The sequence below is a fragment of the Anguilla rostrata genome, chromosome 16, assembly GCF_018555375.3.
Source record: "Anguilla rostrata isolate EN2019 chromosome 16, ASM1855537v3, whole genome shotgun sequence".
In the NCBI taxonomy this organism is placed as follows: Eukaryota; Metazoa; Chordata; class Actinopteri; order Anguilliformes; family Anguillidae; genus Anguilla; species Anguilla rostrata.
The window spans coordinates 18,106,591-18,124,702 of record NC_057948.1 but is presented as its reverse complement, the minus strand read 5'-3'; the positions used below and the strand labels follow the sequence as shown (position 1 = coordinate 18,124,702).

The 18,112-nt window shown below is 48.5% G+C and overlaps 2 protein-coding genes across 7 annotated transcripts in view; both read left to right on the top strand.

Moving 5' to 3' along the window:
• znf609a (zinc finger protein 609a) overlaps positions 1-9,635 on the top strand; it is a 110,416-nt gene extending 100,781 nt beyond the window's left edge. For all 3 annotated transcript variants that reach the window (XM_064313430.1, XM_064313431.1, XM_064313432.1), the window contains 5 exons: positions 928-3,262; positions 3,679-4,090; positions 4,508-4,843; positions 5,130-5,208; positions 5,480-9,635. In XM_064313430.1, coding sequence (XP_064169500.1) covers positions 928-3,262; positions 3,679-4,090; positions 4,508-4,843; positions 5,130-5,203 — 3,157 coding nt within the window. In that variant the 3' untranslated portion in view covers positions 5,204-5,208; positions 5,480-9,635. The remainder of the gene's footprint in view (positions 1-927; positions 3,263-3,678; positions 4,091-4,507; positions 4,844-5,129; positions 5,209-5,479) is intronic.
• A 4,716-nt stretch (positions 9,636-14,351) lies between these two features.
• LOC135241789 (GRAM domain-containing protein 2A) overlaps positions 14,352-18,112 on the top strand; it is a 38,433-nt gene continuing 34,672 nt past the window's right edge. Inside the window, exon 1 of one of the 4 annotated variants that reach the window (XM_064312466.1) lies at positions 14,352-14,529. In XM_064312466.1, coding sequence (XP_064168536.1) covers positions 14,417-14,529 — 113 coding nt within the window. In that variant the 5' untranslated portion in view covers positions 14,352-14,416. Of the gene's footprint in view, positions 14,530-16,229; positions 16,368-17,243; positions 17,475-18,112 lie in introns of those variants that run through there. The other 3 variants (XM_064312467.1, XM_064312469.1, XM_064312468.1) reach the window with 3 other exon arrangements.

The following is an 18,112-nucleotide window of genomic DNA, read 5'->3' as shown; positions in this document are numbered from 1 at the left end:
GTCAGTTTGATCATTCTGCATTCACTTCTCATTACGCATAACACCATGCTGCATGTAACATTTAAGTAGAAGGCATGTTCAAGCTTTGAAATGAGATTGAAGGGCCAAAACGTCAGAATGGTCGGAACTGGTGTTCTTTCTGAATGAGGTCATTCCGAAGAAGGATTGACCTATGCCCAGTGTGTACTCACACAGCGTTCATTTTGTGTTTCATACAGACCTGACACAAGATTAAACGACCACCATATTCCAAACTGAGATTACGTATACACTGACCCCGAGCAGCCAAAAGCAGCAGCTGTTTCGCGCGCTCCATTTGAAATCCGGTTGGGTTTCTCATTTAAAGTACGAGTGGATAGCTAGCCGCGCTCCCCCTGCTATCTGTGTTAAGTGCGTGTTCAGCCTTCCGTGCACGGCTGGGAAGCGAGGTCAGGCGGCGAGGCCAGTTGTGAGGACTGCTAATGGAGTTCCGCGGCTTTCCGCTCGGCCCCGAGTTTGCTGCTGAAGTTCACGCGAGCAGCGGCTCATCAGTACCCCCGACACTCTGTCAGAACCTGCTGGCTGTCACTGTGGGGATAACAGATGCGCAGGCATCAGCTCCACGCCTGTAGCACCTCTGACACCCTCGGGCTGCCACTGGCCCTGCTGCAACCTGAGCCCACTGTGAATAATTCAGAGAGGAGCCATCGCTCATCTGAGTGTGTGTGGTCACGGGTTGTTAACCTTCTCTTAGTTGATAATTGCGTTATAATTATAGCAACATCATAAAATGAGCTATTGTAATGATGTGGGATGTGGCGTTTCCCCCCCTCCACCTCCCAGCCCCCCCTACTTTTCCTTTTTGTTTGGAATAAAAATAGCTCCTATTGTCTTCTCTATGTTGGTTTTGGCCAATCAAGAAATGCTTTTTTCTCTCCACCCCCTCAGATTCTGTGAGTCCCCCACCAGTGACCTGGAGATGAGGAACGGCCGTGGGCGGGGCAAGAGGATGAGGCCGAACAGCAACACCCCCGTCAACGAGAACAGCAACTCCTCCGACAACAAGGGGAGCAGCAGCAGCAAGACCCGGGCCGGGTCCAACAGCAAGGGCCGCCGGGGCAGCCAGAACTCGTCGGAGCGCCGCACCCCGCCCAACAGCAACACGGAGGACGTGAAGGCCAGCCCTTCCTCCGCCAGCAAGCGCAAGAGCAAGCCCGCCTCCGACATGGAGCCCAACTCCAGCTCCGAGGACACCAAGGGCAGCAAGCGCATGCGCACCAATTCCAACAGCGGGGCGCCACCTCCCATCATCCCCATCCCCGCCATCAAGGCCGAGCCCCTGCCCCCTCCCCTCGACCGCAACTGCCCCTCCCCCGTCCTCATCGACTGCCCGCACCCCAACTGCAACAAGAAGTACAAGCACATCAACGGGCTCAAGTATCACCAGGCGCGCGCCCACAACGACGACGACATCAAGCTGGACCTGGACGGGGACAGCGAGTACGGGGAGGACTCCACCCTGCACCCGGACCCCGGCAGCTGCAACGGAGCCTCCATCTCCCAGAAGGCCTGCCTCTCCCCAGCGCGCTCCATCACGCCCAAAGGGCGGGGATTCGATGCCCAGAGCCCCTCCCCTTCCTCCGGGAAGTTCAGCTCCAAGCAGTCGGGCAAGAAGAAGGCCTGCGACGCGGAGGCGGACGCCGGGGGCGGGGCTATGGACTGCGAGGACGGACCGTGCCTCACCGACGAGGCCAGCAACGACGGCATGGATGAGAAGAAAGGCTTGGACAAGGACAAGGCCAAGAAGTCTGGCGCCGGCGGGAAGTCGGACAAGCTGGCGCAGAAGAGCCTGAAGACGGCCCGGCCCATAGCGCCGGCCATCCCGCCGCAGCAGCTCTACACCCTGCAGACCGCTGCCTTCGCCGCCGGCAGCCCCGGCGCGTCCCCCGGCATGACCACTGTGGTGCAAGCCATTCCCAAGAGCCCCCAGCTCAAGGCCATCCAGCCTAAGCCCACCGTGATGGGAGACCCCTCAGCCGTCAACCCCGCCCTCAGCACCTCCAAGGACAAGAAGAAGAAAGACAAGAAGAAGAAGGAGTCCAGCAAGGAGGCCGACAGCCCCAAGCCCCCTGGGAAGGGGAAGCCTGAGGAGGGGAAGAGCCCCTACTCCGAGTCCTCAGACCCCGGGAGCAAGAGCGAGGCCCTCCTCAACGGCTCCTCCGACCCCCACCAGAGCCGCCTGGCCAGCATGAAGGCCGAGGCGGACAAGATCTACAGCTTCACGGACAACGCCCCCAGCCCGTCCATCGGCGTGGCCAGCCGGATAGACAGCGGCGGGATGGTGCAGCCCCTCACGCCTCTCCACGTGGTCACCCAGAACGGGGCCGACAACTCCTCCGTGAAGACCAACAGCCCGGCGTACTCGGACATCTCGGACGCAGGGGAGGACGGCGAGGGCAAGGTGGAGAGCGTGAAGGCCAAGTCGGAGGACCAGGCCATGAGGGAAGGGGCCAAGAAGACCCTCTTCCCCTCCCAAACCCCAAGCAAGGAGTCCCCGTACTACGCCAACTACGAGACCTACTACTCCCCCAACTACGCCAACCCCAGCCCCAGCGGGTCCAGCTCGGCCGCCCCCCTCCCCGAGGGGCAGCCGGTGAAGGTGAAGAAAGAGGAGGAGGAGGTGAGCGAGGAGAAGGCCAAGGCGGAGCCCCCAGAGGAGCGAAAGCCGGAGATGAGCGTCCCCAGCCAGCAGCCCCCACAGCCCCAGCAGCCCTCGGTCATCCAGCAGCGCCCCAACATGTACATGCAGCCCCTCTACTACAACCAGTACGCCTACGTACCGCCCTACGGCTACCACCCGGACTACCACAACCACCTGATGAACAGCAACGCCGCCTACCGGCAGCAGTACGAGGAGCGGCAGAGACAGGCGGCGGAGCAGCACCGCGCGGCCGAGAAGAAGTCGGACGCGGCCCTGAAGGAGCGGGAGGCCTCCATGAAGGAGGAGTGGAAGCAGAAGGCCTCCATCCCTCCCACCCTCTCCAAGGCCCCCAGCCTGTCCGACCTGGGCAAGCCGCAGGCCCCCGGCAAGCCCAAGGACTCTCCCGCGGAGCCCGCCAAGTCCGTCATCATCCCCAAGGGCGAGGACCCCAAGGTGCTCCAGCAGGCTGAGGGGCTGAAGATGAAGCTGAGCGAGGCCGGGCATCACGGCAAGGAGGAGGCCAAGAGCGGCCTGGAGTCTGGCAGGCCGTCGGGCATGGAGCAGCCCATGTGGTACAGACAGGTATGCAAGTCGATATCTTTCCCCATTTCAGTGCTATGGTTGTTGCACATAGGAAAACAAGATGCAGTTGGGCTGGTAGTCCAAGGTGCAATGTGACTCTTAAGCTGTTGGCGGGTAGTGTTTGGGGAGCTGGTGATTTAAATGAGAAGGGTGAAGTACATAATCCCATTCACTGAGGGTTTTTTGTTTGGTAATCTCCTGAAGTTTATAAATTCAATTACATCACTGAACGTTTATTTTGTTCACTCCTATAGAGGGGCTGTTAAGCAGCTTACATTGTTCATTTCTTTTTGTGTTGAAGAAAATCATTTAAAATAGTTTGCTCAAGGTTGCAATAACAGTGCACTACCTGGGATTTGAGCCTGCAGCCTCTTGATTCCTAGGTTGACTCACATTGGGGCTGGTGTCTTTTTCAGGAGCCGGACGCGAGGCTGTGGCCCTATGTGTACCCCAACAAGTACCCCGAGGCGCAGAAGCAGCAGCAGCAGGAGGAGGAGCAGCAGCAGCGCTGGAAAGAGGAGCGCGAGAGGGAGCGGGAGAGAGACCGGGACAGGAAGGGCAAAGAGGAGAGGTCCCGGCCGAAGGACCCCGCCCCCAAAGAGGAGGGCAAGGAGAGCGCCGACCCGCGCACGTCGGCGGCGTCCTCGGAGGACCACCGAGGGATGGGCAAGGACCCCCGGCCCACCGCCCACATGCAGTTCACCTCCCCCCTGGCCCAGCACCAGTCCTACATGCCCTACATGCACGGCTACCCCTACGGCCAGGGCTACGACCCCAACCACCCCGGATACAGGGGAATGCCTTCTGTCATGATGCAGAACTACCCAGGTAAGACCCCGAGGAGGAGGCCAGCCATTATCACCACACAACCACTCTGTTAATCACTCCAGCAACACATCTTTACCTAGATATTCTCACCACAGAACCCCAAATACATTGATTATTCAGTCACTCCAATGGAATATATTTTTGCTGAAATGCTGCTCTCTACAGAACCTCAAATACCCCACAAACCCCTTTGTTTTACTGTGAACTTAGCTGGGGTGTTTTTTTCCTTTCTTTTTTAATGGAGTCGAGCCTGGTTTATACATGTTTTGACTGAACATTAAAATGTCCATGCTTTTTCCTGGCCTCGCTTGTGACTTATGGCCTGGCCTCACTTCCCTCTGCGCATGGAGTGAACACTGACTAAACAAAGAAAATGGCCGCCGTTTGACTAACAGCGCTTGCGCGTGCCGTCCCCAGGCTCCTACCTGTCCACGGGCTACTCGTTCTCTCCGTACGGCAGCAAGATGGGCGGGCCCGAGGAGGGCGAGAAGTCCCGCGCCAGCCCCACCGTCAGCAGCAAGGCCACCTCCGAGTCCAAGGCCCTGGACATCCTGCACCAGCACGCCAGCCAGTACAAGAGCAAGTCCCCCACGGTCAGCGACAAGGCGTCCCACGAGCGGGAGAGGGGCGGCGGGGACCGCGAGAGGGACATGGACCGGCCCCGCTCCTCCCCCTCCCAGCGCATCATGCCCTCCCACCACCACCTGGGCTACCCCCTGCTCTCAGGGCAGTACGACCTGTCCTACGCCACAGGTACGTCCCCCCAGCACTCCTCCCACAATAGCGCCTTTACTCGTTGAAGGTAAATGTGTGTCATGTGGATCATTTTAGCGTGTTGAATTATTGGTGCTGAATATTGACGTATTGACTTTATTTGATGCTAGTTTGTTTTCAGACCTATATCCCGGATGAGGCACACAGTTGACATTCAACTTGTTTCCTGTTTATAAAGCTTTATGGGAATTGAACAAATGACCTATGGGTGACAAACTCAAGCAGCTGTGCGCTGCACCGCATTGACTCTGCTCCCCTCCCGCAGGTCTCTCATCCTCAGCCATCGTTGCCAGTCAGCAAGCCTCAGCCCCCTCCCTGTACCCCCCCGCCAGGAGGTGAGAACGGTAAGGCCCCCATTCGGAACCCAGGTTTGGGATGAGAGAGCGCTCTGCTGCTGCTGTCTGTGACCAGCACCTTGGGTTGCTAACAGCAGCAGGCTAAGTACACCACACATTCACAATCGCGATTTCGTCTTGCCTCCACCAACAGCCATTTAATTACATTTTTGAGATGGGGATAAAAGGTTTTGTTTCAAAGACGGATACGGTTGAAAGCATACTTACAGAACCTTTGTGCAGCATATTGACCTTTTTTTCTTTCTTTTTTTGTAAACAGGGAGACCTGACTGGCTCACCTCAACCCCGCAAGGAGTCATGTGACTGGATCACATGAGGCAGCGTGTGGAGCTCATTTAGACATCAGTTAAATGGTGTTTCTGTATGTTTTAGTTTTTCTGCCTGGATGTTGGGCAGATTCTTCGTCCCTTAGCGTCTGTAAACCCCCCCCCCCGCCTCCCCGCCCCCGACTACGGACCCAAGAGCCGGTACAGCACCGCCGTCTTCTGCCGACGCCCAGAGAGCCACTGTACCGCCTCGCGCTGTTGCCGAGGCACGCAGGCGACCGAGCTGCTTCCGGGGGCCCGGGGACGGCGTGGATCACACGGAGCCCGGCTGGAACCTCGCATCACTACAACAGAACGGCTCCGTGCGCTGACCCGGTCCTCCACTCGCAGCTGGATCAGGGAACACGTGGGCGTCCCTGCGGAACTTCAGAACGCCTCTGGGATACAAACAGAGAGAGGGGGAGGGGCCAGCCGGCTGTTTGCTGCCCTGTCTGACCTGCCGCAGTGGCTCTATGCAAACTGAAGCTGCTCATCTCCACACACTGACCTGACAAAACCACCTCTCGTTCTCTCCTTCCGAGGAATAGACGTCACGTTGTTTTTATTTGACTTTTTTGTTTTTGGAATAAAAGGTATCCACCTACTTGATTTCAGAGGATAGTGCATTGTCCGTGTTTCGTTTTTTGTCAGACATTTTTACCACTTTGTCTCTGCATGGCAGTCCCTGTGCTTCAGACTTTTGAGTTCTCCTGACGTTTTTCTCTCCTTTCTTTCTGCTGTCGTTGTCATTGTTGTTTTTAAAGTTATGGCTGACAAAATTGGCCTATCTTGTTGGCCCCTCCTTCTTACCCGGCGAGGAAACGGAAGCGCGCTGTTTGTGTCGGACACTCGACGGACCGCACTGTGCTGGCTACGACAGTCCACTTTCTTCCAGAAGGGTAAAGCAGTTTACAGGCAACGTCAATGCATCCATTATAGACCACACTGTGTACTGGAGGTCAGCCGTTACACGCGGGGAAAGGGGCGTGGCCGCGCCGCGAGGTACCTTTCTATTGGTGAAGGAGGAAAACGAGGGCGAACGCCGGCCGTGGTGATTGGCCGCACTCGGAGGGGTTCCCCGCCGCGACTCTGAGGAACAGGGTTTACGGTTTGAAGCGGACGCACAAGAGAGAGAGCCGGACTTAGCGTGGCTGGGCCGAGCGGGCAGCCGCAGACTGCTGTGAGCCTGGTACTGGTCCAGAGCGGCTCAGCCCCCCCCCTTCCCCTCCAGGGACCGCTGTGGAGGCAGGGCAGCCAGCTGCTCAGTACTGGCCGGGTCGACCCCCCCTCCCCGCCCCCCCAGACCCGTGCTCCTCATTGCGGTTGCTGTTTCGGACCCGGGCTTCTCGCCTGCGTGCGCACGTCTGTCCCAGGCCCGCGTGCTGGAAGGGGGGGGCGGGGTCCGGGCCCGCTGAACAATGTGCCCGGCTGCCCACCACAGGAAGTGCCCGCGCGCTGTCCTCCAGCCGGACTTGCGCCAGCGCGAAGACGGCGGACACGGACATGGGGCGGGGCGAGGACCCCTCCCCCGGTCCCGCCCAGCTGCTGCTCTCCCCCCCCCGCCCCCACCCCCAAAAAGCCAGGTCCCCGGCAGAGGACTGCGGACGTGATTCTTCGACAGCGCACGTGACTGTTTCTGTTTGAGCAACATCGCAGCGCATTTGCATTGTACTTAACTATTTATTCAAGGACACTTCAACACGGAGTGCTGTGGATAGCTGTCAGGAGATTTTTCCCGTGTCGTCAGTGAATGAGCGCTTTGTGAACGAAGTCACATCTCTGCTGTCCGTTTCCTTTTCCTTCCTTACCAGAAGCCCCCTCTCTCTCTCTCTTGTGTTCTTCCGCATGGTGTAATATAGCACTAAAAAGCATTAACCCTACACAATGTTCTTTCAGACAGAGTAAGCCCCACAGGTTTGCTGTGTTCACCTTTCTCCTAGTTTTTTCTCTCCCTCTCCCACACGCACTCAATATGTGGTTTCTGTATATATGGTACAGAGGAATTATTTTAAAAGGCTGTTGGATGCTATTAGAAATTTCCTACTTTTTCGTCTCTTTAGCCTTTTCTCTTTTTTTCTACCATTGTTGATATAATATGAAAACTGTAGCTGGTGTAACGGCTTTATATTTGAAGTGTTGTGATTTTTTTTTTCTTTCTTTTGAAGTTTGTCCCCCCTAACCTTGCCCTCTCCTGCGCTACTATTTCAACCTCGTGCACCTCCAGTTTCCTCCGACAAACAAGTACATCTGAGGATTTTTCGCTTTTTGTTTTGCGTTTTCTTTGGGCTTAGTCACCGGTGTCAAACTTCTTTTTTCCTTGCGTTGATTGATTCTACAGGGCTGTGTAGTATTGTGGGGTGCATCTTAGTACTGAAATGCAAAATGTCAGGGGGTAGTCCAGGCTTCTGTTCAGCCGGAGTTTGTGTGAGATGATGAATATTTCCATAGCCAAACATAGTTTTAGTTCCCTGCAGGTTCGCAAAGACTTAGTCACAATCAAATGGTTTTAAATTTTACATTTTCAATGCCAGGAATTTTGTTAGAAATGGTAAATGTGATTTACACCTTCCAAGAATCTTTGCTGTTTGTTAATGAGACCGAGTGGACTATGAAAATGGGCTAGTAAATGAGATTGGTGTTCTGAGCTTATAAATGTCTGAGCGTAGGGGGGCCAGGGCAGATTAATATGCTTAAAGAGAGCCATAATGGCACAATACAGCTTAATGTGAAGTTGTGTTTATGCTGGGCTAGACTACTGTGGACCGATGAGCTGCAGTCATGCTCCGCGGCATCCCCCCTGCACAGGAAGTGCCTCGTCTTTTAACAGGAAGTGGAGCTGGATTCTGGAAAGAAAAGATTTGCTGGTTTTCGAGTAGTCTCAAAATCAGAGGTGTTAAGTGGTGTCTTGGGGTTTAATTTTAAGCCTGTACTCGTGGTCCTCTTCCTTAATTCCATCAGCGGCGAGATTGTCTGCCCGACACCCTTAAAAACCTTGGAGTTTGCGGCCCTTGTATCGGAGGAAGTACTACCTTGCTGGAAGTGGTCTGGGAAGACTTGAGTCACTGTTGTTCTCTTTTTACGTGTTTTCCCATCTGAAAGTTTGTTGGATTTCCCTGCCAGTACGCTTCAAGCCAAGCAGTGTTAGTTTTAAATGTTTCTCTTAAAAATTGTTCAGCATTGTTTTGGTTCTTGGCTTCTTGGTTGTTTTTACGTATAGCAATGACTATAGCAAATCACTTGACTGTCCTCAACTGAATACCAGAATAGGCAATAGAGAATTCTGTACAGTTCTTACTTTTGAAAGCCAATGTTTTTTGAATGGTCAACAGCCATCACGTTGTCTGCAGGATGTCACATGCATGTCCATAAATACTGACCTAAACAGTTGAGAGTTTTTCTGGCGGGAGATTTGGTGGAAGATGGTGGAGCCTGTAGTTTTTAAAATGTGATCTTTATGGGACAGAAGGGGGGTGAGAACCGACTAATAAAGGAATAAATTGGCCTTCTTTCTCTGAAAGCTGCATAGTAGTAAACACTCGCTGCCTGTTGAATTGGTTCAGACTGAAGAAAAAGCGCTTGATTCTTTGTAATTTATTGTGGAGGTTTTTTATTATTATTTTGTTACCCATCGTAGGAGACAGCAGTTGGATTTTTTTTATCACAACACAGCCGTTGCTAAAGTCTTGTCTCAAATGGTGCTCGATAGACGTCCTTTTGTGATCCTGTGGGGGAGAGGGAATGCGTTTCTCTTATTGTGGGTTTCCTCCTGTGCCCCACCCACTCCTTGCCCATCACCTTTTTCCTCAGCCCTGCCCCCATTGCCCCCTCTCCTGTCAATCACAGCTAGGGGGGCGTGACTCAGTATCAGTCATCGGTACTTGAAAGGAAGATGTTTACAGCTTTTTTTAATCGCTGTGTTTGAATTCATTCCCCTACTGTACCACCCAGCTTACCCTGCCCCCTCCTCACCCCCACCTTGTCTAAACCCCTCTCCCTCCTGGAGTTTCTCTTATGTAAAGTGTACATTACCACGATTTCTTTTTTTATACAATACTGTAACTTGCCTTTGTACATTTAGGCAAAAAAATAAATCTTTTTATGAGACAATCACATCTGTCATTCGGTGTCTCTTTCTTCAGTGTGAGTAATGAGGGCTCTGTGGAATGCAAGCAACTCCTCGCATTAACTCACTTCCTTAGTGCTTTTCTCACTTAGTAGATCTGTATTCTAGTATCTGATATTAATGGGTTGGAAATCCTTTTGTAATTATTTTGTGTGTGAACTAGTGAATGTTGCTCGTGTTACTGCAGTATAATGAGCTTATTTTATACCTTGAACATGCCAAGTCACACTGTGGCACTTCTTTTGTGCCATACTGACTCTGAACACACAAACAGCACCTATGATTTTTACATTAATGTTGTGCTGGTATAGTTGTGCCTTTTATACGCTGTATGAGCCCCACAATATATGACCACCTCAGTCTTATTCCTTTCTACCGGTTTCCAACAGGTCCTTTCCCTCTGTGTCTGAAACCTCACTCCTGCCCAGCACACCTCTGCCAGCCTTGTCCTGGGCTCCAGCAGTGCTTGGGCATTCTACTTTCATGCTTGAATGTCATAGACCATGTACAATCTCTTTTTAACAGCAGGTTGAATCTGTGCATCTCTCTTTGCAAGACCCTCTCGATGTCAGTCACGGTAAAGTCAAGGCGTGCTGGTATTAAATTGGCTCGCTCGCATACAATACGAAACTGGTCACTGGTATTTGCAATCAGAAGTGTATGCGGCCGTGTGTCTGCATTTTATATTAACATTATTTGACTGGAAGTACTGTCTAAAATAGCTTAGATTTTAAAAGTATCAGTTTCATAAGATTTTGATAATGGTCCTTGAAAACCATTAATTTATCCCTAAAGGCTTACTGAAATGTAAAAGAAAACACAAATTGGGCTGTAGTGGTCACATTAACGCAGGCTTCTAGATTTTTACACAGGAAAAAAGAGCCGAAATGGAGGGAAAAATACACTGTTCTATGAAGGCAGATATTCCGAAGTTCTAAGATTACAACGGCTGGGCGATGACCCAAACCGCAACAACGTGATTACTCCTGTTTCTTTGAGTCTGTCGTCTTCCCCTGTTTGACATTCCTGTTTATTGGTCATAATATTTGCATTGTAGTTGGCTGCATCATGATTCAATGTGAAAACACTGAATTTGAATGACAAGTTGAAAACGAGATGTCATGCACTAGCTAGCTGGCTCAAAATGAGTAAATAATAAAAATGAAATGCATGTGAATATGAGAAACTGCCTTAAGATTGCCATAATATGCTAACTCACAATAATAACACAATAAATGCATGTCGTTCATAATTTTATTATGACACTCCTAACAGAAGCGGGATGAAATGGTCAAAGCTACAAACAATGTTTTAGCATTCCGATTAAAATTATTTTTTCCCCCTACACAGACTTAAGAGAAAAAAACCCTAGGAGTCATTTATGTTTTAAGGGGGAAAGGGTAGTGAACATGATCCCTTGTGGAAGAAAACATCTGCTACATGGGCTCATTCAGCTTCCTTATTCAGTGGTATTTGTCTCCCTCTGCTGGCCATATTTGCTAAAAGCAGGCCAGTGACTGGTTTGCTTGGTTTTCAGGATCATATTGGAATCTAGCAAGGACTGTAAATGTTAAACAATGAACTTTGTTTTAACTGAGAGGTGATGAAGCCCTGTTTAAAAGTCTAATTCGATATCTGAAGTTGCTCCATATTGTATTGTACATCTAATGGTCTGGAGTTGTTGGTGACAGTCAATGGGGAATTGCTACCAACTGTAAGCCTGTACGTTCCCTGCTGTTCAAGCCATTCTTTTTTAGCCAAAATGAATGACATCAGTTTCTGACTTCAGTAACTCTGGATGCATGTGACCTTTCTTTTGGTGGGTGGCCGCATAGTGACCTGCCTAGTCACCAGAACATTAACAATATGCGTGCTTCCGTTACACCTAAATTCAGCCCGGTAAGCTGAATTGTGCTTTTATTGTTATTAATGAATGCATTAGAGAGAACTCTAGGAATGTGGCATTCTTTCAGGTAAGCAGGAGGGGAACTGGGCGTCGATCCAAAAACCATTTTTTTGGCCAAGCAGCACTGAAGTTTCATTGTAAAAGTGATTTACACTCTCTGCTAGAGGCCAGGCGAGGTACACACACACCGCACACACACCGCACATGCACTGCCACACACACTGCCACAATGCAGGGTCACCAGTACTGGATCTGTACAACATTTAATAATTGCACTGATTTTGCATGTTTGAAACCTGTTTGCAATTTCATTAGGTTGCCTAGCTCATAGTGCACTACTGCATTAGCGAACTGCTCCAATTTTCTCAATGTCTATGCATTGAGAATTTACAGCACTGTTATTTAGAGTGTGGCATGTTTTGCGTTCAGTGGTACTGCTGACCTATTTCAATCTGACCATTTCTCAGTACATTAAATGGTCACTTTTTAGTAAGTCATACTCTACATACCCACGTGTATCCATTTAATAAAATGGCATGGCTGATCAGTTTGTTTTAATTTGTGAACAGTGATGATTTTTTTCTTTCTTTTTTGATTTCTTAAGCATTGGAAATACTTATACTTGATGTGCTATTCATGCTCTCTCTATTTTTCCACTAGTATTATTACATTCATCAGAATGGGGCCTTGCCAAAACAGTGTCAAAAGAAGATAATATATTCTATATATATATATATATATAATATATATATATATATATATATATATATATATATATATATATATAAGCAGAATTATTATTATTAAAAAAGTGAATGGCCTGTTTATATAAGCTGTAGACGGAATGCTAAGTTTAATGAGCCTGATATTCTGTGAGCATGTGTATGGTATGGTATGGTACCTGTTTCTTTGTAAGTCGGTTTTTGTGAAAATGGAACCTAGAGACTTGGCAGACAACCGCCTGTTTCCTCTGTGTTGCTTTTGTCTGTCATCGTCCGTCCATCAAATTGCATCAGAGCGGAACTTCTCCTTTTAAAAAAATGATGTGACACTGTCACAATACCCAGATCACACTGGACTGGGTACGAGAGTAAAGGGGCTCTTGATTTTATTTGTCAGGTGACGTATGACTGCTTTACCTCACAGCTCCTGCAGTGGAGAGCAGCAGAGAGCTTTCTGTCCTTTCTTCTGTGTGAGCAGGAGTCTGGTAAGGTGCTCTTACTGGAGCTTACAGCCAGACGCTGTGTCTGTCTTCAGTGACACAGAACACACAGCTGGTTTTCTGCACTTTGATGTCGAAAGACAGATGCTGTCGGGCATGAGCGGTGCAAAGAAAACCTTTGAACTGTAGGAACTACTTTCTGTCACTAGGGGGATCTCATTTACCTCTATTGGAGGTGGACGGCCTGAGAAATTGTCCTTTTAAGGTTTCAGTTGACAAGCAAACGGCTCTTTTTTGTGCAGGTTGACATCTGACTTGACGTCACCGACCCCCATATTTTATGATTTGGAGCCCCTTAGGGTTAGCTAACCAAAATACTAGCTAGCCATTTAAGGATTACTTTTAACCTTTCACATAATCACTCACATTGCCATTGCCAAAAACATGAAAAAGCCTATTAATAAACAATATGCAATCATGAACCAGGAAATATGTTTGTGCATGCGCAACCTTGCAGGAATCAGTATAACTTAAAGCATGTTGTAAGTAAGCTAAAGCATGACACCTCTGTACCATCTGCACAGGGCACATAAGCCCCTTGAAGACCGACCTTGTTCTCCAGTGTGAAGTTTCAGGCAGGACTGTGCATGGAGAGACACTTTTACAGAGGTGTAGCAACAACTGTGTTAGAGACCTATAAATCTCAGGAATGCAACCATAGATGTGGGGCATTTCATGCCTTGCACTTTACGAACCTCAACATGTACAGATCTGCGTTGACTTCTTTAGCGAGAGCATGCGAGTGATTTGATATCCAGTCTGATAAAATATGTGTTCAGTGATTTCTGAAAGGTGAATCACCGCTGTCCCTGGTGTGCTGCCCTAGGTGCTGTCTAGTAGTACCTGATATTACTTTACTGTCTGTCATAAGAGGCATTTATTGCCTCGGCTTTGTGATATATGGTTTGAAGAGATTGGGGGGCGGGGTGGTTGCAAACGTGGAGTGATAATATATTGTATGTGTCCCTACAAACCAGGGTAACTCAACCCTGCTCACATTGCGTCTTTGTCTTCTTCAGAGAAGATCTTCAGATATCAATTTCAGTCTTGCCACCTCTTCACAGCCGGTGAAAACATTTCTGTTATTGGCTAAATTCTTTCTTGGTGGCAGTTTAACAGGCGACTCGTGCAGAATGTAACAAAATAACCTGAACCCTGTTATTTTCCAGTCCGGCGTCATCCTTGATATCTCCTAGCTCGCCACAAACATGTTCTGTACTTCAACAGCATGATGAGGTAATTAAGGCTTCTTCCCTCATCCTGTAATTATTATTATTGCGGACCGTCTGTGCAGCTGGGAGGATAAAGCCGGCTTGATTTGCTTGAGCATGCTTGATTGTCAGCGTTAGGGAGAGGCTCGAAGCTGCAGGAGAATGGCCTGCCCCTTTCTGCATGATGCACCATGGCAGTGGATTACATGGGGATGATTTTTTTTTTCACAGTGTAAATGTGAAATGTGATTATCCCCGTGTTGGGAGATGAGAGGGGGGAGGAGGGTGGGGGAAGCTGGAGGAGGGTGAGGGTAGGAGATGCTGATGCAATGGGTTTCCACCGGATTCCTCGCACGGACGGCTCACTGACAGGCAAGGACAAGCTCGCTCCGGCTCGGCGACGCCACAGCGGCTGAGAGCGTGGGGTTCATGGGATGCACACTTTACGCGGCCAGCCCTAAGGCTCCGGCGGACGGTCCCGACCTGCAGAGATCCCGACTGGGTCGATACGAGCGGACGCCAGCACCCAGGACAAAGAAAAGGTGAGCCGGCTGCCTCCGGGCGTCCCCAGCGTCTGCCTGTGTTTGCAATCATGCATTTTTCTCATAGGTTTTATGACGGAACACAGTTTAGCCCCTCCCCATTGCCCTTGGACCCCTAACAGTGTCTGTGGTTACCCCACATTCCCTCCATTTCTAAGTGTGTGTCCTGGCTGTTCCTGCTGGAGAAGCTGTGATGTGGTCTCAAGGTGTGCTTGGAATGCGAGGGTGTCCTGGGGCAGGTTGAGTTCCCAAGCTTCCGCTCTGCTGAGCTCACCTGATTACTAACTCTGACTGATTCATATTCAGCTGAACTAAAAGCAGCCGCCTACTTGTCCTGTACTGATTCCTTACAATGAAGGACTGTTTGTTCAGTATTTATCTTCTGCGTAATCAAATATTATGAATATTATTATATTTGTGGTCCTACTTTCAGTGGAGATGTGACCTCTGGAATCTCCATAAATCTGTGAAATATCCTCAGTGCAACATTGAAAACTAAATCAAACTTTTGCTCTCCAAAGTGTGACATGTTATGTTAAGAGCTTATTGCTGATAAAAAATAATCTCAAATCATTGGTAAAACGGTACTTAGAGTGTATGGTTCTGTTCTGTTCTGTTCTGTTCTGTTTGAGTTTTCATTGTAGATATTTTTGGCATTTGTTTCTGGTCTGTTGTGTTTTTTTTTCTGGTAGTTTTCCACATGATGATTATTTTTGCTTGGCTGTGCATCTGGCGTGTATATACAGGCTGCATACAGTAATTACTCATCAAAGAGCCCCTGTGATCTCCAGGGAAACGGCCCGTGCGGTGACTGACTTGCCGTGGAGCTGCTCCTGGGAGCGTGCCGTTTTGGGCGGTCTCCGTTTCGGCACAGCTGGATATGATGCACATTCAGAACTTCAGCTCCCATCCCACTGTAGAAAAGCTCAGGTCAAAGGGGCTCCTACACAGCAACGGTTACTCGTATTGCCACGGTCATTACAAGAAAGAACAGCACAGCGGCTGCATGATGTGTGTTGCTCTGTGCCTGTGTACTGGGGGAATAGACATCATCAGTCTCCAGTGCCATGCTTACTGGGCTCTTCATAGGCCATGAAAATCTCTGAGGCATAATACTAATCTCGAATGCAGCCAGCTTTTTTAATTATTATTTTGTGGTATGAAACACTATTCGAAGGCTAGTGCCTGCTAGGTTATGAAAGCTGCCTCAGATTAGTTTACTGGGATGTTTTCAAAAAACAAACAGAGTCTCTCTATCAACTGCCATCACACTTAAGCAGAATAACAGCCATTCCACACCATGTTGCCGAACTTCTCATTAATACAATACGATGCATTTATAGAAAAATGTCAGTTTTATTTGTGCTCAAACGAAACATTCCCTTTTTTATAAGATCTAAGAAATGTATTAATATTATCACATTCATTTCACCCTGAAAATAGTTTCAGTATAAAACAAACATTTTTGGTCGCGGTAAATGAAAAATGTTTATGGATGTGGGTCTGAAAAGAGTCTAAGGAGCTAAGGACTGAGCGAGAGGTGGTTGTTGTTTTTCTTGCAGCTTTTCTGGGAATCAGGCGACCTGAGTTAGAATATAAAAAGCCCCATACAAATACTCTGGCTTGACCACTTGTGTGAGCAGAGCTGTGGTTGCCATGGAGGCGACCCTTGTATAAAGTCTGAAGGAAGTGCCCGATACCTGTCTGAATTGGTGCACGGCCTCGCGCCAGAGGGGGAAAAAAGCATGCTTGGGATAGGAATTCGAGTGTTTTCTTCAGTGGTGACATCTAATCGTTAGTTTGCAAAAGCTTCATGCTCAGGATGTTTGCATCGATGGGTAAGACAAATTGGTCATTGTGTGCAATTTCATGGATAGATTTCTCCGCACTTGTGCCAGGAGTTGCAGACTGTAGGTGAAGCGGCGCATTCTTCCTTTCAGTTGACCTATTCCTAAACGAAAGAGAACAGCACGTGGACTAACAAAATAGATAATAAATACATAAACAAAAACCAAGCGGCACAGCGGAATCTGCATTGACTGGTGCCTAATGAGAGTTTTTTTCGGAGGGGGGGCATCGGAATCAGTTTATGAGAGACGTCTTTGTCTCCTCTACCCAGCTGCCCAGTTTAGTAATACACGTGGCAACGTCGGACGCAACTCCTGTGCTGCCAAAAATGCTCTTGTAGGGAGGTCAGACGATTTTTCTCATTAATAACTTGTGAAATCAAGGTTATGAATTCTGCAACCAGTAAACAAATGCATAAATATGCCCGTGTTAATTTATTTTAGTTAGAAATTTTGTTCTTGGTTTAAAAAAAAAAATCATTCTCGTTTTCGAGGGGTTCATGTGAAGTACAAATAGGATACACAAATGCTTATACAGTGTTGCTCCTGTTTGTTACAGCGAGTGATTTTATTACAAAAATAAATCAAGTAGGCTATATTCATTATTGAAAATATGCTCATAGGCTACATGCAGTTAATAACATAGGCTATAATTGACACCTGGTTTAAAACTGCATTGTAAAATGTAATAGTTTTACTTTTCAGCAAATAGCTTCCCTAGGCTATATAGTCTATTAATCGCTCTTATTGGTGGACTCAGGTAGCACACCATCAATATGTGCAAAGATAAGTGCAAAGGTGTTTAAGAATTAAAGATTAGTTACAGTAAGCTACTTTAAAATCCGCTATACGTGTGCGTCGAGTAAGGCACTGCCCACTTCAACCAGTGGATGCTCAACGCAACAAGTTAGCAAGCACAGACCCAGCCTCCTCGCTGTTTCTACCGTCGTGTTGACAGCTCGGCTGAATGGTGTTTTTTTTCGCCTTCTTTTAACATCGACCTTTTCGAACGATGCAGAGCTTCTACCGATTCTTTTATCCCCAGTCGACAGAAGAAATGACTGTCACCTGTGCTGTAAACCAACAATAGCGGCAAAGGTAGGTTTATACCAGTAGCCTAGTAGACAACATGGTTCCTTAGAAAACGGCAGATTTGTTTCAGCCTGTGCTTGAACCGCTTGGGTTAACTGTAAACCTAACCGCTTTACAAAGAGCCGATTTTTGGTTCCGATCTGTTCATAGTTACATCGGATATAAGCGACGTGGAAACATGAATACATTCTCGAATATTTTACGGTTTGGTATTTGAACCAGGGAGATTAATGACTGCCGTTTCAAATGCAGTCCATGTTTATACTGTACGAATAACTCAAAGCCAGCTACCTGGAAGAGCACCGCCAACCACAGAATAAATGAGCTAGTTTACTAAAAAGAACATCCGATAATAGGCTGAAACATTACCACGTGCAAACTAACTCGCTATATGTGTAACAACTATAAGATATCGTTTCAACACGTAACCATTTGGTTAATTCCGTAGTAGGAGGACGCTGGATGTAGGAGTTTAGTTTTATTCTTGGTTTTTATTCACTCCAGTGGTTCAGTACAAAAGGTTTTAACGCTAGCCTGCTTCGTAGCCGTAAAATGGATTTGGGGAAATTCCTGGTTTGGTACGTTTAAGGACAATTTTTGAAAAGCTTATGTGTAGTCGAAACCAGTCAATTAAATGCACTGCT